The 18,638-nt window shown below is 37.7% G+C and overlaps 1 protein-coding gene across 5 annotated transcripts in view; it reads left to right on the top strand.

Annotated features, from left to right (window-relative positions):
- The window catches only part of RYR2 (ryanodine receptor 2), a 726,942-nt gene that overhangs the window by 311,894 nt on the left and 396,410 nt on the right, over positions 1–18,638 (top strand). For all 5 annotated transcript variants that reach the window (XM_038533815.1, XM_038533818.1, XM_038533817.1 and 2 more), the window contains 3 exons: positions 403–515; positions 7,916–8,015; positions 8,714–8,810. In XM_038533815.1, the coding sequence (XP_038389743.1) occupies positions 403–515; positions 7,916–8,015; positions 8,714–8,810 (310 nt within the window). The remainder of the gene's footprint in view (positions 1–402; positions 516–7,915; positions 8,016–8,713; positions 8,811–18,638) is intronic.

The following is an 18,638-nucleotide window of genomic DNA, read 5'->3' as shown; positions in this document are numbered from 1 at the left end:
ACAGAGAGCAGTGAGCATGTGATTATATAAAGAATGCAGTAAGATGAGCATCACTGGTAAATTTGGCCTATGGGGTAAATAAATATCCTTATAGCAACTCTTAGTAGAGGGGAGAGACACCAAACTTTGCAAAATGCCACAACTGGATTCCATGAAAAGAATCTTTGCATTTCAATATGTCTTTATCCTAAGCTAATTTGGCCTAAGCCTTTTGATTTTCATGGTCTGTGAGATGAACTTGCAGTAAATCTCAAACTTCTGGAAGCTGTGTCGGACAGACCATTTTATTTATTTTCAAGAGGCTGATTTGTAAGCCTTATTTTATCGCTCTTTTTTATTTTGGGGGCACTGGCAAAGAATTGATTTTAAAGTAAGAGGTATCTCTTTATGCTCATCCTGCAGGTGAGGCTTGCTGGTGGACTATTCACCCTGCCTCTAAGCAGCGGTCGGAAGGAGAAAAGGTTCGAGTTGGAGATGACCTCATCTTAGTCAGTGTGTCCTCTGAGAGGTATCTGGTAAGTGGGATCGTTTGGTCATGCGTTTGGTGATAGAATAAGGCACAGCCCAACGCAACTTTCTCTGTAAACCACAGATTGCAAATTATCTAGGGAAGTTGCTTAGAAATAAGTCCATATCTGTCTTTGATGAGTGACAACTCCATAAGTAGAGGGATACTATGACCTTTGTGCAAATGTGGCCTCCCAAGTTTATTTAGACAGGCTTCCTGTACGCTTAGTTTGTGTGTTCATGATCCTGATGGCACCTGTTCTTGGATTATTGTATTAATGGCATGTGAACACGGTTTCATTATGAATTCAAAATTCTGCATACCTTATTCTGTGCCCGCTGAAGAAGGCTATATTAATGAGTTTGTGATTACCTATTTTGACATTCATGAAAGCAGGTTATAAATATGGAGAGGCTCATGCCCTGGTGAGAAAGGAGAAATAGGGAAAATGAAAAGCAGTTCCAGTCTCATCCACACAGCATTGTTTCAGAGGGCAGGGATTAGAAATAGGGGAATGAAAAAGAAGTTTGTTTGATCTTTGAAGGTGTATTTTATTTTTGTGGCAAGGCCATTATATGTTTGATTTAATGTACTTAGTAGACTGTATTTTTGCTAAAGAATAATCATATTCGCAGAAGAGTGAAATCAGTGGGAGTGTGAAGGACACCAGTGGAAAATATTTTTTTTATTTAAGGTTGGAAAAGTAGTCAGACAAACAGCAATGCTTGGTTGACTCAGTTGGTAAAGCATGTGACTCTTAATCCTGGGGCTATGAGTTCAAGCCCCACTTTGGGTGTAGAGAAGACTTAAATATTCTTTAAAAAGTAATTTAAGATTAAATGGGGTATTATAAACTTTACATGAATATTTCTATGAAAAATTCCAAACATCATAGTGGATGATGATTGAAATAAAAATCAGAAGTAAAACATGGTTTCAGTTAAGCAGACACCGGTTTATAGAAAGTGTCTTCTGACAGCCATAAATCAAAATATTATTTGTGTGTTCTTGATTTAGAATTAAGTAGGTAGTTGGCACTCCTTGCTCTATGAACATGGAATTAGTGGGGATTTGGGGGTATTGGAAGTCAGTTTTTGCTTACCAAAACATTTAATTCCAATTTTGAAGTGAGAACGGTTTTGTTTTACTTGCTCTGTGGAAGGAAGTAATGATGAAGACAGGGAAATGATGGAACAGTGTTCGTGTAACTGACAGGGAGTGTTAAGTTAAATGGAACATCTAGCATTGCCTAGCTAAAAGGAGGCCTGGAGCAGGTCTCTCGTTTTGCCTTGTAACCAGTGCAGGTGGAAACCGGCACCATCCACATTTCTAGGAAAATACAAGTGTGTCAGCCTGTGAAATAAGCATTTATTAAGCACTTGCTGTATGCCTATGCTTTTTAAAATACTGTATTAAAATGCTGTACATCTTGATGAGGAGACAGACATTTTCAGTTGTAGTTTTACATGGAAACCAATAGAAGCTAAAAATAATCCGTGCACACTTTTAAAGATACACATATCTTATTTTGATTTTGGCATAACTGTTCATGTTTTTTGCTGTATGACTTGTACTTCACACTCCATGGCAGACTTTACTTGACATAATGTCATCATTATGCACCAAAGGAGTAGAAAACTCGCAATCTTACAGGGGTGAGGGCTTCTAGCATCAATTCTCCCACCACATGTCTGAGAGAGTCACTTAATCCCTGGAGTTCTGGCTTTCTCCCTTGCAAAATGGTGATGATTATACTTAACACAAGGTTTCTGGATGAAGCAATAACACAATGAATTTGAATATGGTTTGATTGAAAAAGCACTATACACATAATAGCAATAATCATAATGCATGAGGTTCACCTTCTTTTGCCTTTAGAAATAAATAAACCTCAAGATTAATGAAATTCACAACTTCTTTTCAAGCTGCATTTTGGCCAATTTATGCAAGTTCCTTTTCTGGTAATATTTGAGTGCTACAAACGATGGCTAACCTGACTGTTCAGGTTTCATTTTCATTTGGTAATGAAGTCACTGCTTTTACTGTTCATCTCTATGCACCTAGCATATTGTAGAAACCACAGGAAGGACCAAGGGTACATGGCACATGGTTTCTACCCTCAGAGAATGAGTGGAAAAAATGAACCAAACACATGTGAAACTGTATGAGAATATTACAAAGCAGTAAGTAAGTGTCACAGTTTACATTATGGGCAAAGGATATGGAGATGGTTCATTATTATCCCAAATTGCCACGGTGGTTGATTAGAAGGATCTAGAGAAAGTGGCATATAGGCAAGAAGTGAAGGGGTGAAAGGGACTTGGGAATATGGTAGTTGGAATAATCTACATACTGAAACTGGATAACTAAGATTGGGCTCTCTGTGTCTGTATATTTGTTTATTGGTGGAAGGCCTGGTAAGTATGAGCCTGGGCCAATCATATAACTTCCTAAAACTCTTCAGTTTCTTCATCTGCAGTGTGCTGATAATAAAGAACCGAGCTCACAAGGGACGTTGAGAGGATTAAATGCTTTGATCCACGCAAGACTTGTAGCTTTGTGAATGGTACATTGAAGAATTGCTTATGAGTCACTAACCACTATTTACCTGGGAAGTTTGTACTTACTAAGAATGGTTAAGGAAAGGGCAGATATTGAACCAGAAAAGAAGGTTGGGAAGAGAGCAGTGAAGGGAGTAGTAGAGTGGATTTTAGGTAAAGGTCTATCATGGAAAGCCAGATTCACATTCTGGGAAGTTGCTGATGTGCTTAAAAGTAAACAAGAACTTTGGCTGAACACACGTTAGTTAAAACTACTATAAATTTCAAGTCCTTGGATTTGTAACTTTTGGTCATGAGTGTCTATATTGACCTTTGATCTGTTTTCTGTCCACTAACTGTGGTAGTTAAGCTGAGGTTAAGCTATCGAAATGTGCATTTGGTATTCTAATATAGCTCATAAATGTTGGGGGGCTAACTGGCTGAAATGGGCTTTAAAGGCCTGATTTTCATCCTGTGCTCTGCAGAGGTGACTCATGGATGGAAAAGGGTGCTGTGCTGGGCACTGGGAGCCCCGGGCTCTGCCCTCCTGTTTCCATGCTGGATCTCTGCATATGATTTCCTGCGAATAAAGTGTCTTATCTCTAGAAATGGTTATAAACCACTCATCCAAATACTGTCTTCTCATCTGGCTGTTTCATATTCTAATATGGAATGATATCTTAATCCTCATTTCAGGGATAGCCAAGAGTAGGAAAAATGCCTTTGCTCATAGTGGAACTACTTAGTTTTTCTTTTAAAGAAGACTTGGGCAAAGCAGCTTAAATATAGGAGACACAAAAAATTTAAAGTAGAGAAAACATGGCCAAGTAGGTATTGCTGACTGTGTCTATTTCAAACTAAACAAAATAAGGTAAAGCATACAGAACAATTTTTATTGGTTTAGAAGGACATGAAATAACCCTGGTGCACAAAGAAGTCTTCAACCCATGGATTGGATTGCTTGCATTGGAAACATAGATTTTTAAAAATTTTTTTTCTTAATTAGGCCATCTATAGAAACAGGTGTGGGTTTTTTTGTTTTTAAGATCCATGAAAACATTGCCAAACAAACCACTGTCTGAAAGTAAATTAGGAAGAGCAGAACCCCACAGTCAAAAGAATGATGACAGATGCTTAAAGAAGACTCTTCTGGGCTTCATAAACATTTCCCTACCTCTCCGCTACCCATCTCTGAATTTCTATTAAGAGTTACTTTGTGTTTTGATGGCATTGAATAAGTTGCTGAACTGCCTCAAGTTGCATAAAAATATCGATAACTAAAAGGACAGCAATCATAAATATTTTCAAGCTAATTATTGCATCAAACATCGCATTTTTAAAATTTATTTACTCTGAGCCTTTTTTTTTCTCTCTGTAGCTCAGGTGATGGGAGCATAGAATATTACATTTGGAAAACATATCTGTTCTGTGCCCCTCATTTTTTTCTCAGAAAAAAACAAATGAAGCTTGCAGGGTGATATGTCTTGCTTACTTCTATTCCCTGTCACTGGATGATAATTTGTCTCAAATGTTGCTCACCAGGGCCCAAATGCCTGATGCTTAGAGAAATGGATGTGTTGAATAAATGCATTCGATAAAGGTTGGATTCAGATATTCTTAAAAATTTTTGTGCCATAGACCCCTTTGGCAATCTGAGAAAGCTTATTGACCACTTGTCATTGTAAGGCTTTAAAATACATAAAATAAATGCATAGGATAATAAGGAAAACTAAAAGTTAACAAAGCTAACAAAGTTCAGGTTAAGAACTTCTGCCAGATGATTTAGAATATCCTGTTTGAGATTTTGTGCTTCTATTATAAACTGTCCTGTTACTCAAAATGCCATTCTTGAACCAGCAGCCTTGGTTGTCATTTGCTTGCTTCCTGAGTTCAAATCTGCATTTTTTGACAAGATCCTCAGTGGATGCCTGTGGGTATTAGATCTGGAGTGTCATCAACAGAGGAGTCAAAGTGATCTTTGCTGGTGGGTTGATGCTACAATGGTTTGTAAATTCTAGAGTAGTTACATGTTTCAGCCTGAGGCCAGCTTTTCTTTCACCCTCTGACAACATCTGTTCTGCTTTAAGGACAACTTATCTTAGTTTTAGTAATTGAAATTGTTACTGCCTTCTGAATATTTAATAGGACAGGCCTGACTTGCTCCTGTTCTTTCTCAGATTTCCCTGTGCTGTTTAAGCAGCAAAATGAATTAGAAACATCCAAAAATAGTTATGCCTCCAGGATATTTTCTTGAGAAGGGTGAGCATTATCTAGATAAGTTTATATGGAATAATACGATCTTAAGGATGCTTTTTGGACTTTCTCTAGCAAACTGAAATTTTTGTATTTTTATGGTCCATTCATAGATATTACTTATCTTTTAACTTAGATAGGATTTGAAAATTACATCTCAACCCTCCTCCCCACCCCATTATTTTTCCATAGTGGCTCCTCCTTGTCAAGTGTGAGTCCCTTGTTCTGGAACCAGATTTCTCTGCGGATCCATCTCTCACTGTCTTCCTAAATATATGCTCTGAGCCCCACAGATGAAACTCTCTGCTGAGCAATATGTTCCCATATCTCTGCCCCTTGGATACCCTCTACTTTTTGTCACAGCATTCCCCTTATCACAGCCTGTTGTGAGGTCCAGGCCACTTCCAAATATGAGGTTTCCGGTATATTAAAAAATGAAAACCTCCAAACTGGTTTACAAAATGGAAATTGTTTCATAAAGATTTTGGCCTGTTTTAAGCATTCTACACTTAGCATATTAACATTATTATTACGCATGTGCAAATCATTGTATGTATAAGCTTATTGGGAACAGCATCTCTAAATACAGAAATGAGTGGCCCAGACCAAACAGTCCTACTGGCCTTCAAACCCCTCATCCCTCAGGAAATACCTTCTCTCTTGTGTAGATGTCACCTGTCCTCAGGGGTCAACGCACCGAAGTGTATTCCAGTTAGGTTGGCTATAGGTTGGCTAAAGCGTCCTGTTTTCTCAATTCCTGTATTACTTTGATTACATTTCATCTAACATTAAAAAAACAAAAAACAAAACAACGCTGACCTGTAGCATTTTGTGTGTATATTTTACCTTCCCTTCCATGTTACAAGCACTCTCAGAATAATGTGTTCTATTAATATGTAATACAGTGCTGCATACATAGCATGTTCAGTGAAACATGATGAATTAATAAATGATAGTAGCCTACTTATCATAACATGGTATGAACTTTCACTCAAATTCAAAAGTAAAAGTATAAGCACTGGTATTTTGAATCCTCTTCTCATGGTATGGTAAAATCCATATGGATTTGTGTGTGTGTGTGTGTGTGTTTGTGTGTGTTGTCATTTTGACTCAACTCATTGAAGTAAGAATATCTATGGAATAACCTCAAATTTTTTTTGGCTTATACTACTTTGATTTTGAAGGTTTGGTTGGCTTCTCCACATACTTCATGAACAATGCTGCTCACTGCAAGGTATACAGGTGTGAGCCTGTGTCTAATAGCTTATGAGATGGGGAAAGAAAAATACACAGAACAATTACATCATGAGATGATTGCTCTGAAGGAACATATATTTTTATTGGTTGTGGAAGCTGAGTGCATATATGATTTATTTGTAAATAGAGAATTTTAATATAGGGTCAGAAATAGAACAACCAAATCTCAGCTGGGATTTGTGTCAGTGGGACAGGCTGCGGCTAAGAGATTGTAAACGGGCACATAGCTGGTTGAGATAAGGAGAGGGTCAGAGCAAGGGCTTGCTCAATCTGATGCATTGACTGGTAAACTTCTAATTTTGATTGGAAAGACTATGGGTAAGATGACTGCATACATGTCGGATGTCAAACTTTGTATGATTTGTTCCTAAGAGAAAGATATTGAAATACCTATTTTTGCAAGTGACTTAAGAGTGATATGTTTAGGTAAGAGAACTTTACAGTACTCTGGTCTGTATATGATTTTTTATGGTCTGTGGAGTATATCGGCATGACTCTGATTCCTCTTCATCTAGCTAAGACGGTCAGATTTCTGGCGAAAATCTAGGAGAGCTAAAGACTTTAAAAGATTAGGCTGTAAGCATTGGAGAAGTATTGGAGAATACTGTTGTTGTTTACTGAGATGATTCTAGGGAAAAAGTGGTTGTTCTCTATATATTTGAAGTTCTAGAGGCTGCCAAGTAATGATTAGTAAAATGAACAAGGCATTTAGCTGTACTCATAATTTTGTTTTTCTTTACCAATCATGTGATAACTCATATACTATGGCACTCAAGAATATGAAATATATTACTATAGTGCATTTCTATTTAAGAAGGAAAATCTGAAATTTGTAAGATCTGAATTTTGGAGAAAATTTATTGTCCCAGTTTTGTATAAGGAAATATTGCCACCTAATGGCTATTATATTAAATTGCAGATAAAAGTTCCCAAAGGATCCTATAAAACTAAAACTTTGATCCAGTAGATTTTACATACCTCACTTTCAAAAAACTGTCATGTATGATATGTAGGAAACTTAATTACAATTTTAATGATAAGTGACAACTCTGTACAGTTTTGTTTGTCAATAAACCTTTAGAACAAAATAGTCTGTTTTAACACATATTTATTTTCATAGTTTTGTTTGTGTGTTTTCAGATGAGTGGCTTAGAATGAAGTTGAAAAATACCTACAGTCAAATAGGAACTTTAATTTTTCTTCTGCTAGTCTCTTAATTACTCAGTGACATGATTGAAATAGATGTTCTCAGTGGACATGTCCAAATCTGCAATGTTAAGTTTGAGCTGCCAGAAACACTTATGTAATAAGACCTTCAAAGAGCCTGAAGAGATACCTCCTTTTGCCTCTCCTGCAGCACTTGTCTTATGGCAACGGCAGCTTACACGTGGATGCTGCTTTCCAGCAGACTCTTTGGAGCGTGGCCCCAATCAGCTCAGGAAGCGAAGCAGCCCAAGGTAAAAACTCCACTTCAATTAGAGGGCTCATCCTTCATGCACAGTTGACAATCATCTTTGGAATTGTGATAATGAGCAGATTGTTAATTAAAGCATTTTGTGTCAGAATATTCTAGAATGCAGATACATGACATTTAAGAATCTTGTTTAAATTGCTCTTTAAAAGTGAAGTTTGTATTAAGATTGATCTTGTTTTTATTTTTATGATAATCTCAGCTTTTGCTTATTTGTGCGTGCTTTACATGCTACCTTTCCAGATGTTATTTACTCTTGTGCTTTGGTCTCATTGTATTGCTCAGTTAGGCTAATATCGAGGTTTCTCCTCTTCCATGGTTGGGTGACTTAGGGCCAGATCAAAATAGTGTTTATGCATCAGGATTCTCAGGAAATATCTGCATTTGTGTTCTGATTGTTCTCACTTATACAAGTTCAAATCTGAACCTACCCATGCTTGTGTGTTGAATGGAGGATTTTATGAGGTTGAGGTCATGTTTTCTAGTGGGGCCATCTCTAACTGTGGGACTTTGGAACCCTGAGCAGGTGGCACCATTCATCTCTGTGATTTTGGCCAGGTAATGAAGCCTCACTGAGTTTCTGTTTCTCTGTCTATGACAATAGAAGATTGGACCAGATGATCTGTCCAGCTGTCGGCATCTAACCATGACTGTTCAAATGTGACTGAATTTCAATCCTTACAGGGTATCTAATTGGTGGTGACGTCCTCAGGTTGCTGCATGGACACATGGATGAATGCCTCACTGTCCCTTCGGGAGAGCACGGTGAAGAGCAGCGGAGGTTGGTATTAAGCCCAGCATCCTGAGCCTTGCCTTGATATATTTTTTTTTAATTAAGAGTATGTCTCTTCAGGCCACTTGGATAATAGAAAGTAAGCCATTACACTCTTTCCATTGAAGGGATCCATGTGTCAGCCTCTTTAGAAGTTTTTTATTATGTTATTTAACATGTTTTTATTACTTTTTGATAGAACTGCTAAAAATTTTTGTATGAATAAAACATGGTCAGAAGTATTGACTAAAACAGTGGGAAGAGTGAATGCATTAAACTACTTAAAACTTCCTTAAATGTTCTTAGTTTTGATTAATTTTCTTTTTGGAGTGTTTAGTCCCAAATTCAGTTTCAAAGTCAGAGTTCTCAAATGGCACAAAAGTGGGACCTTTTTTCTGCTACCTCCCACTTACCTTCATACATAATAAAATTGACCACTCCCCCGAATATTTTATGTGATTATAGTTGCTCTCTCACATTAATATTTGTTGGCATTGGGTAGAGACTGAAGTCATCTGAATCACTGGGAAATGTGCACAGATAGTGCAAAAACTATAAAATATTTAGGATGATTTCAATGTTCTGCTTTGATGAATTAATGGGTGAATAGTGAGTTGAACACACAAATAGATTACTGTGAGAGAAGGCATTATCTGGATTGTTTATTATAGGGTTTTAACTCTTTTAATGGACATTGCTCATAATATTAACATATATAGAGAAGTAACTATTATACATATTTGTTTTTGTAACTTAGAGAACATTTAGAAAGTTAATACTCATTTTAACTAGCTGTTGAATCCTAGAAAAGTCCTTTGGAGACCTATTAGCTATGCCTCTCTGATCAAGCAGGCCTGGCTTGTAGTGAAGAAGGAAATGTAGAGCCTGGAAAATCCTGGCAAGAAAAAATACCGCTTATAGTAGGTTAGGAAAAAGATGTTGGTGTTGATAGGGTTTGTGTGAAAGACAAGAGGGAACTCAAAAGGAATTCATTCCAAACAGAAGAATAAATTTAAGACTTGGGCTGGCAGTGTGTTCTGAGAATAGCAGTTCATCCAGAGTGACCAGGGAAAGGATGGAATTCAAGGTGGTAAGAGAGACCAGTGTGGTCAGCTTTTGAAGGATCCTTGGTGCCATTCTCATGGGCTGGCTTTTACTCTGAGGTAGTTAGGAAGGAGCATGGTGTAGGGATGAAATGGTCAGGTCTCTTGTAAAGGAAAAGGGAGGTCTGATGGGCAGGAGAAGCTTGGCTCAAAGATGAGAGAGTCCAAGTCAGGGAAACCCACCAGGACAGGGTTGTTTTTAGGCATTCGTGTGAGAGGAAGGGAGAAACTTCATCCAGAGAGTGGTCATCAGAATGGAGAAGGATACCTGGACCAGAGACATTTTAGGTCAGATTGACTGGTTTAGGAATGAACCTAGTATGGACTGTGAGGAATGTATCTGATCCAGGGTGTCCTGGTGTTTCTTTTTTATTTATGTATTTATGTATTTATTTATGTATTTATTTATTTTTAATCTTTTAACTTTTTTTTAATTTTTAATTTTTTTTTTGAATTTTTTTGTCCTGGTGTTTCTGACTGTAGAGAAGAGAGATGGTGCTTAGGGTTGTAGGATCCTTATTTCATACTAAGGATTGAGTTAAAGTTTGGACTCTGGTGAATACAGAGGGTTTGTGGGACACCCAGCAGGAAATTGAAATTTTTGTCTTTTACGTAGACAAAGCTTGGCTTGGATGTAAATCTCAAACACCCAGGGGAGAGTTGAAGGAATGAGGGTCTGAAGTAGGGAAAGTGGAGTTAGGATTAGGGGAATGTGTTTATCAGTTTGGGCATTGCTTTAAAAAGGCTGCAAAACCTCAGATAGACTAATGAGCGAGGAGGCCAAGGGTGGAATCCCAGAGAGTGCTGACATTTAAATGTGGATGGGTGAAGAAGAGTCAGCCTGATGGTTAAGTTGAGAACCAGGGAAGTGAGTCATGAAAGCCAAAGCAGGATTGGAGGACAGATGTGTTGAATGCTGTGATATGTTTATATAGATATAGGAGCAAAAACAGGTCTTGGTGTAGTCTTTGAGATCTTTCTTTCCTGATTTGTTACATGAAACACTTAAATGATCTCGGGGCCTTTCTATCCTTTCTATAGACAATTGAGAGAGTTATAGTTAAGGAAATGGGCTCTGGAGCTAGGCAGCCCTGGATTTGGGGCTTAGCTCTGCCACTTCTTTGTATGACTCATGCAGGTGACTGAATTTCTTTAAACATTGCTTGGCTCCTCTGTACAGTGCAACTTAAATATTAGCTGCTGCTCTGTGGGATTGTTTCTCTTTTCAGTAAGAAAAGGCGTGTAGAATACTCAATGCATATTAAGAGATCAACAGATTTTGTTGTCGCTGTCATTATTATTTAGACAGAAGAGCAGCCTTTAGTCAGATTGGGAAACATTTTCAGGGACCCCAGGCATGTGCATGAAAGCTTAATGGAGCATAGGCTTTGGAGAAGAGGCTAAACTAGATAAAAGAAAATCCTCTTGGAGATCCCTGGGTGGCTCAGCAGTTTAGCGCCTGCCTTTGGTCCAGGGCTTGATCCTGGATTCCTGGGATCGAGTCCTGCAGTGGGCTCCCAGCATGGAGCCTGCTTCTCCCTCTGCCTGTGTCTCTGCCTCTCTCTCTCTCTCTCTCTCTCTCTCTCTCATGAATAAATAAATAAAATCTTAAAAAAAAAAAAAAGAAAATCTCTTTTCTTTGACTTGAATGGAGTAGGTGTGGGATGAGGAAGTGTTTCTGATTCTTGCCAAGGTTCAGAAGCTAGAAATGGGTGAGCATAGTTTTTGTTTTAATAGGTGAATGTTTTCATTCTCAGATGAGAATATTCAGTGTCAGATGGGCCCCAGATTTCCTCAGCTGAGCTCAATGGCAATGAGTACAGTTTTCCATCACTCCTGGACATGAGAGAACCTGTACATTCAGTAGATGTTTCCTTGAACATGGCATTTATAGAGCAGATTTTTCTACTGATTCTGTAGGCAGCTGGTTGTTACTTTAGAGAAAACTAGGGGCCATTTCAAAGGTATTTTAATTCCTTTAATTCCAGACTTCCTGCTGAAGTCTGTCCTTTCTCATATCATCCTTGATTTAATGTTAATTTCTGTGTCAATCTCAATATATATTCAGTTCAGCATATCACAGCTCTTTCTAGGGAGTAATGTCAGTAAGAACACATCTGTTTGTGCTCTTTGTACAGAATATTGACACAGGTAAAATTAGGTTTTAACAGATGTCAGATCCTGACTCAGGGGAGAAAATGAGTCAGAAGTAGGCAGCAGGAGCCTGAGGTGTTGCTCCAGAAAGGAGAGTTAATTTGCCCTGATTAAATAGTGAGACTGGGCATTTGTTTGCATGTAATGATAAAAATAATTTCCTAAATTTTACATTCACAGAGCCCTCTGTTATTTCAGATCTCCTTAATATCATGATATAGAAATTTCTGTATCTCTTTCAACTCTTACCTGGAGTCATTTCAGTTCCTTAGATGACTTTAAGAGGCTAAGGACATCTCAACCTGAAAGCAGAAGTTAATGGATATGAATGGATATGAATCTGTACTGAGGGAGGAAAACATCATGATAACCTGGGAATATATACCTTGATTTTTTTTTAAAAAAAGATTTTATCTATTTATTCATGAGAGACACACAGAGAGAGGCAGAGAATACAGGCAGAGGGAGAAGCAGACTCTCCCTGGGGAACTCAACATGGGACTCAATCCCAGGACCAATCAGGATCACGACCTGAGCCAAAGGCAGACACTCAACCACTGGGCTACCCAGGCATCCCTATATCTTGATTTTAATTAAAAATAAATAAATAAATAAATAAATAAAAGAAGCAAAAATAATTTGACCTTTGGATCTCCAACTTGAAAGCTGGAGAATTTCCAGGGAAATACATAAAAATTTCTTTTACTTTACAGCTCTTGGCCATACTTGTGATCTGCTTATGCTCATTAATTGTGTCATGCTATAAAAGTCAAAGGATTAAGGTCAAACCAGTTTTAAGAAGCAGTGGAGGGATCCCTGGGTGGCGCAGCGGTTTAGCGCCTGCCTTTGGCTCAGGGGGCGATCCTGGAGACCCGGGATCGAATCCCACATCGGGCTCCTGGCATGGAGCCTGCTTCTCCCTCTGCCTATGTCTCTGCCTCTGTCTCTCTCTCTCTCTCTGTGTGACTATCATAAAAAAAAAAAAAAAAAAAAAAAAAAAGCAGTGGAAATAGGGAGATGGCCAGCAGTAACAGCTACTTCCAAGCAAGTTAGGAACGTTAGGAACATTTTTGGTCCTAAATGCTCTGTTCTTGATTGGCTTGGTCCATCTGCCCATGTCTCCTCCCGCTAACTCAACTATAATCGTAGCAATTGAAGATGCAGTTCGATGATGGGTTTTATACTGCTAGAGGTTTTATACTGCTAGAGACCAATGGAGTATTTTAATTTCCTCTTCGCATTTAGATTTGTATGTGTAAGTGATTACTTAGCATTCTCATGAGAGTTATTAATAAAAACGCTTAGAACGAAGAGCATACAGTGTCCCATTCAGTTAAGTGGAATTAAATGGGTGAATGAGGCCCTACCCAAGTTTAATAAATTCATAGTTTTTGCCACTCTTCTTGCTCATCTTGAATTTTGGATTGAATTCTGACATTTCTTATGAAATTCAGCAGCACTATAGATTTATTTTAAATGTCTTGAGATTTTTTTTTGTTTCTGGGAAAACCTGTGGTTCTAAGATCACTGGCATGCAACTTGTGTAAATAACAAACAGTGAAAATCTATAAATATATAGAGGTTGTGAGCATTTGGGTGAAAGGGAGAGATACTTTGAGCATTAGCTTTAAATTGTATTTTCTTATCTTCATTCTTACTCAGACTCTTCAGATAGTGAGAAAATATATTAAGGAGAAACAGGGATTTGTCAGATGCAACATAGTGTTTTAATTATTGACTAAAAATAAGCTTTCATTCTGGAAGCTTGAAATTTGATTACCAATTTTCATTTCAAGCATGATGTATTTTATATAGGGAGCATTTTCTGCCCTAGATTCTGTCTCTGGATTACATCATATTACTTTTGTCCATGTTTATGTGGAGAGTAATAAAATGTCAGCAAAGGCATTTTCTTTATGTGTACACACACTTATGCATTAAATATGCACTAACTGAATTAAGCATGCCATATTTTAAAGTTATTGCATTTTAAAATGGATAAAATTGGGGGAATAGTGTTAGGAATTATTTAATATCTTTGACTTGGACACCAGTATTAGGGAAATATTTTTTTGAAAAGCATCATTTGTATGTTTTTTTTTTTAGATTTTATTTATTTATTTGGGTAGGAGGGACCACGAGTGCAAGTGAGCACAGAGGAGGGACAGAGGCAGAGAGAGAGAGAGAGAGAGAGAGAAACTCTAGCAGACTCCCTGCTGAGTGTGGACTACAACACAGTGCTTGATCCCACAACCCTGAGATCATTACCTGAGCTGAAGTTGAGTTGGATGCTTAACTGACTAAGCCACCCAGGCACCCCCTAAAAGCATACTCTGTAGTTAAAACCGTTGTACTACATAGTCCATGGGTAGTTTTATTCATTGAGTAACAATTGTGGAATGACTATCATGTTCTGGTGCTAGGGTTATAGTAATATGTAAAAAGATACAATGTCTCCTTTCTCAAGGAGTTTACATTCTAGGGGGAATATGGGACAACAAAAACATAAATAAGTGTATTTATAAATGCACACACATACACCCACAGGTAATATACATGGTGATGATAAGGGCTTTGGAGAAACATAAAGGAGATAAAGGAGTGGCGATAGTCTGTGTTTGTGTGTGTGTATTTGAGGGAGGGAGGGAGAAGGGGAAGAAGGATGAAGAGGAGAAAGAGAGGGAAAGAAAGGGGGTGATCAGCAGAGAGAAGTTGTTCTGTTTTTGACTTATCAGGCATTACTATTGGTGTATACTTGCTCTGTCTTGCTACTTTCAAATGCAGGGCAATTAAGTTATTTTTTTCTGACAATATCTGGAAATAAATGCTACATCTACTTTCCAGAATGTGACTCAGCAGGCAGAAGCTGTGCCATATGTATGCATGACAGTATCCTTGCCCCTTTTATGATATTATGATGATTTAATGAGGTTTAGTTGTAAATTATTGATAAGGCATGAGATGGGTTTGATACCATGAATTAAATGTGTCTCAGTCTGGCTTAGAAAGAGATGCATGGCTTATGTCTGTATATACAATTGGATGACTAATATCTTTACAGGATTTGTATGCCCTCAGTCACTACCTGGAAGGAAGCTTATAAATCTGCCTAAATAGTCAAGGAGATAAAGTTATCATATGGGGGCTTATCTTCCACCTTTTTCCCTTCATGACCTGTATTTGCCTGTGCAGCCTGGGTCTGGGAGCAGGATGGCTTTGCTAAGCAGTTTTGGTGGAAGAGTAAGTACATATTAGAGAGCTATTTTCTATGCTGTGCCTCTTCTTCCTTGAGAGAAGTTCACATTTTTCCCAAATTTAAACTCCCTGCTTATTGCAAAGAGCACAGTGCCTTATTTGAGCCTGTCTCCATTAAGCAGCCTGATTGGTCTACAGCCACTCTCTCCAAGAAGGACTGGGCTGGAATTCACTGTATTAAAAAACACAGGCCTTGAAGGCCAAATATTAAAAATATTCACAGGAATTAGAGCCATGGGATTTCAGTAGAAAAAAAAAAGTGAAATATTCAATATTCTTAAAGTTGAGTGAATTAAAAGACAATAGAATAAATATATCAACATTAAAAAAGATATGTTATTTTCTTAATGAAATTTAAAAAATATTTTAAGATTTATTTATTTATTCAAGAGAGAATGAGAGAGAGCAAGAGCATGCAGGAGCAGGGGGAGGGGCAGAGGGAGACAGAAAAACAGACTTCCCGCTGAGCACAGAGCCTGATGCAGGGCTCCATCTCAGGACCCTGAGATCATAACCTGAGCAGAAACCAAGAGTCAGAAGCTTGACTGACTGAGCCATCCAGGTGCCCCTCTCAACAAAATGTAAGACGATATTTTACTACCCATGTTTTGTTTATTCACTTAATCTGGATGTATAAGCAATATCTTTCAGGTGAAAAAAAAAAAAAGAAAGAAAAGTTTCCTTTTCTTTTTAATTTCCAAATGCCTTTGTGGTTCTATGCTGGGTGGAGTGAAAGGTAAACATAGCAACATGTATTTTACTGCTTGTCTGCTGTAGTCCTGTTTAGATGACTCTCTTTAATAATGATTTGGAATAGAAGGATATTGCTTTTAATCCACAGTGATTCATTTACATTTATTCAGATATGTCATCTCAGAATATACCTGTTTTCTCTTGTACAGCAATTTGAATAGAAATATCATCACAGACTCAGCTCCCGAGTGAATATGTAATGCTTCTTGCAATGCTGGGTAGGCATATATTCTTGATTTCACTGTTGCTATGAAGACACTCCTGACAGTTTGCTTTAGCACCTGCCTATAGCTCAACTGTTCAGCCAAACACCCTCATAGGTACAGAGAAGACTGTTGCAGAAGTACAAATTCTGTGAGAAATGTGTAAACTCAAAATTTCACTATGAAATAACCTCTTAATCCTGGGCCTTCTTTTCAATCACTTCAACTCAGTACCTTTAATTCTTACTGAGGCCCTTGTATAATATAGGTATTTTGGTGTGTGCTGTGCATAATGAATGAGAACCAGCCCCTGTCTTTAAGGAACTCACAGTCTAGTAAGATCTCTACACTAGATTTAGGAGGAAGCAAATGGTAATCTGAGTGAGGCCAATCACAATCTTTTAAAAAATTAAGTTATAGAAAATATCTCTTACCATTATACCATGTGAGGAAGATGAACAAGCAAGGGATCTTTGTCAATTTTTTAAATTTTATTTATTTATTTACTTTTTAAGACTTATTTATTTATTATAGAGATAGACACACAGAGAGAGAGAGAGGCAGAGACAGAGGAGGAGGGAGAAGCAGGCTCCATGTGGGGAGCCCGATGCGGGACTCAATCCCCGGACTCCAGGATCGTGCCCTGGGCCAAAGGCAGGCGCTAAACCCCTGAGTCACCCAGGGATCCCCGGATCTTTGTCAATTTTTGATTTTGAAGCAATAAATTAGTTTGCCTATATAAGTTAATAAAATAAGCTTCTCTTTCCACTGATTGGTTTGAATTCAGTATCAACTGTAAATAGAAATTGTTTGTGGGTTTTTTTTTCTGTAAACCTATTATTTTCCAGAGTATTCATAGGTGAAGCTTCAGTATCTAGGGTATGGTGACACATTAACACAGCTAAATTTGATTTTATTAGGGCCATGTTGGTGGTGGGACTGTCTTTAACTGCCTCATACAAATAATAGCACTAGTCACAAACTACCATTTCTTATCTTTATTGGTGATCAGTCTCTTCTGTTGATTATCTATTCAATTTCAGCCAGGACCACATCCTTTATTTTATACACCTTTTACATAGTGACATGTATATGGGATTCTGCACACATATTCTTAGTCTTTTATATTTGCGAAAGAAATAAATGGAGGAAAAAGAAGTCATACACTTTACTGTAGGTTGTTTATGGAGAGCAGTGGAATGCCTGCATTGACCACCACTCTGGCTTACTTGGCAGAGACTGAGGTCCCCCACTTACATTATTTTGGTGACTCCTGAAAGATTGTAGTCTGCTTGTACTTTGGGGAGGGGAAGAAAAGATATCTTACTGAATCAGCACACCAATCTGAGTGAGTAAGAAATGACTTTGGGGCCTGTAAGTTTCACATCTTTAGCACAGAGCCTTCTCTATTGGAAGCATCTTGACTTCAGATCACTCACAGGGAAGAATCCCTCTTCTTTTGTAGCACAAATTTGAGCCGTGGATAACAATGATTTTCAGAAAAAGAATTGGGCAGTTGTGGGTATCATTGACAATCTGATGCATGTTACATATTCCTAGAAAATTCACAGACTGATCAACATGGATGTTTGTGCCTTTGGGATAATTTTTATGATGTTTATGCAGGTTTTTTCACTGAATTTTCCCTATTATTTTCCCCCACCTAAGCAGTTAGTGGTGTCTGTTGCTTTTTTCCCCCTGAAGCGGAGGTTTGTGACTTCACAGAAAGCTTGTTTTGTGCAAGGCATTTTTATTCCCTAAAGACTAAATTCAAGGAGGTTCTTCGGGTTAGTGTCTTAGATGGGAGAGAGAAAGATGGTCTCAGATAGAAAAAGAAGAAAAGAAGGGATTTTTCAACTTAAAAGACATTTAGGCAGAACAAGTGGATGTCCATAGGCAAAAAATAAAAAATTTAAAAAAATAAAAGAAAAAAGAACTTTTAACCAAACCTCACACTTAATACAAAAACTAACTCCAATGGATCATGGACAAAAATATAAAACATAAAACTATGAAACTTTCAGAAAAAATAGGAAAAACGAACATCTTTGAGATCATTGAGTTTTAAAACTTGACATTAAAGGCATGTCTTCATTAGAAAAAAAACATTGATCAACTGAACAGCATCAACATAAAAAACTTCTGTAAATGTTGGAGGAATCAGAGTGAAAGAGGATCAAAGCTAATACAGGATCCCCGAGAGGAGAGGCACTTTTGGAAGTACAGGTATAGTTTCAGGAGCTCTACCCTTGAACCAGAAATAGAGTAGCCCTTATAAGTAGTCAAACCTAGCCTTAAATAATATGAGTTGCTATTGGGTTAAGATGTTGTGAGATTACTATGACCTATACCACCATATCTGCCAGAAG

Source organism: Canis lupus, chromosome 4, assembly GCF_011100685.1.
Source record: "Canis lupus familiaris isolate Mischka breed German Shepherd chromosome 4, alternate assembly UU_Cfam_GSD_1.0, whole genome shotgun sequence".
NCBI lineage: Eukaryota > Metazoa > Chordata > Mammalia > Carnivora > Canidae > Canis > Canis lupus.
This window is presented reverse-complemented; position numbering and strand designations above follow the sequence as displayed.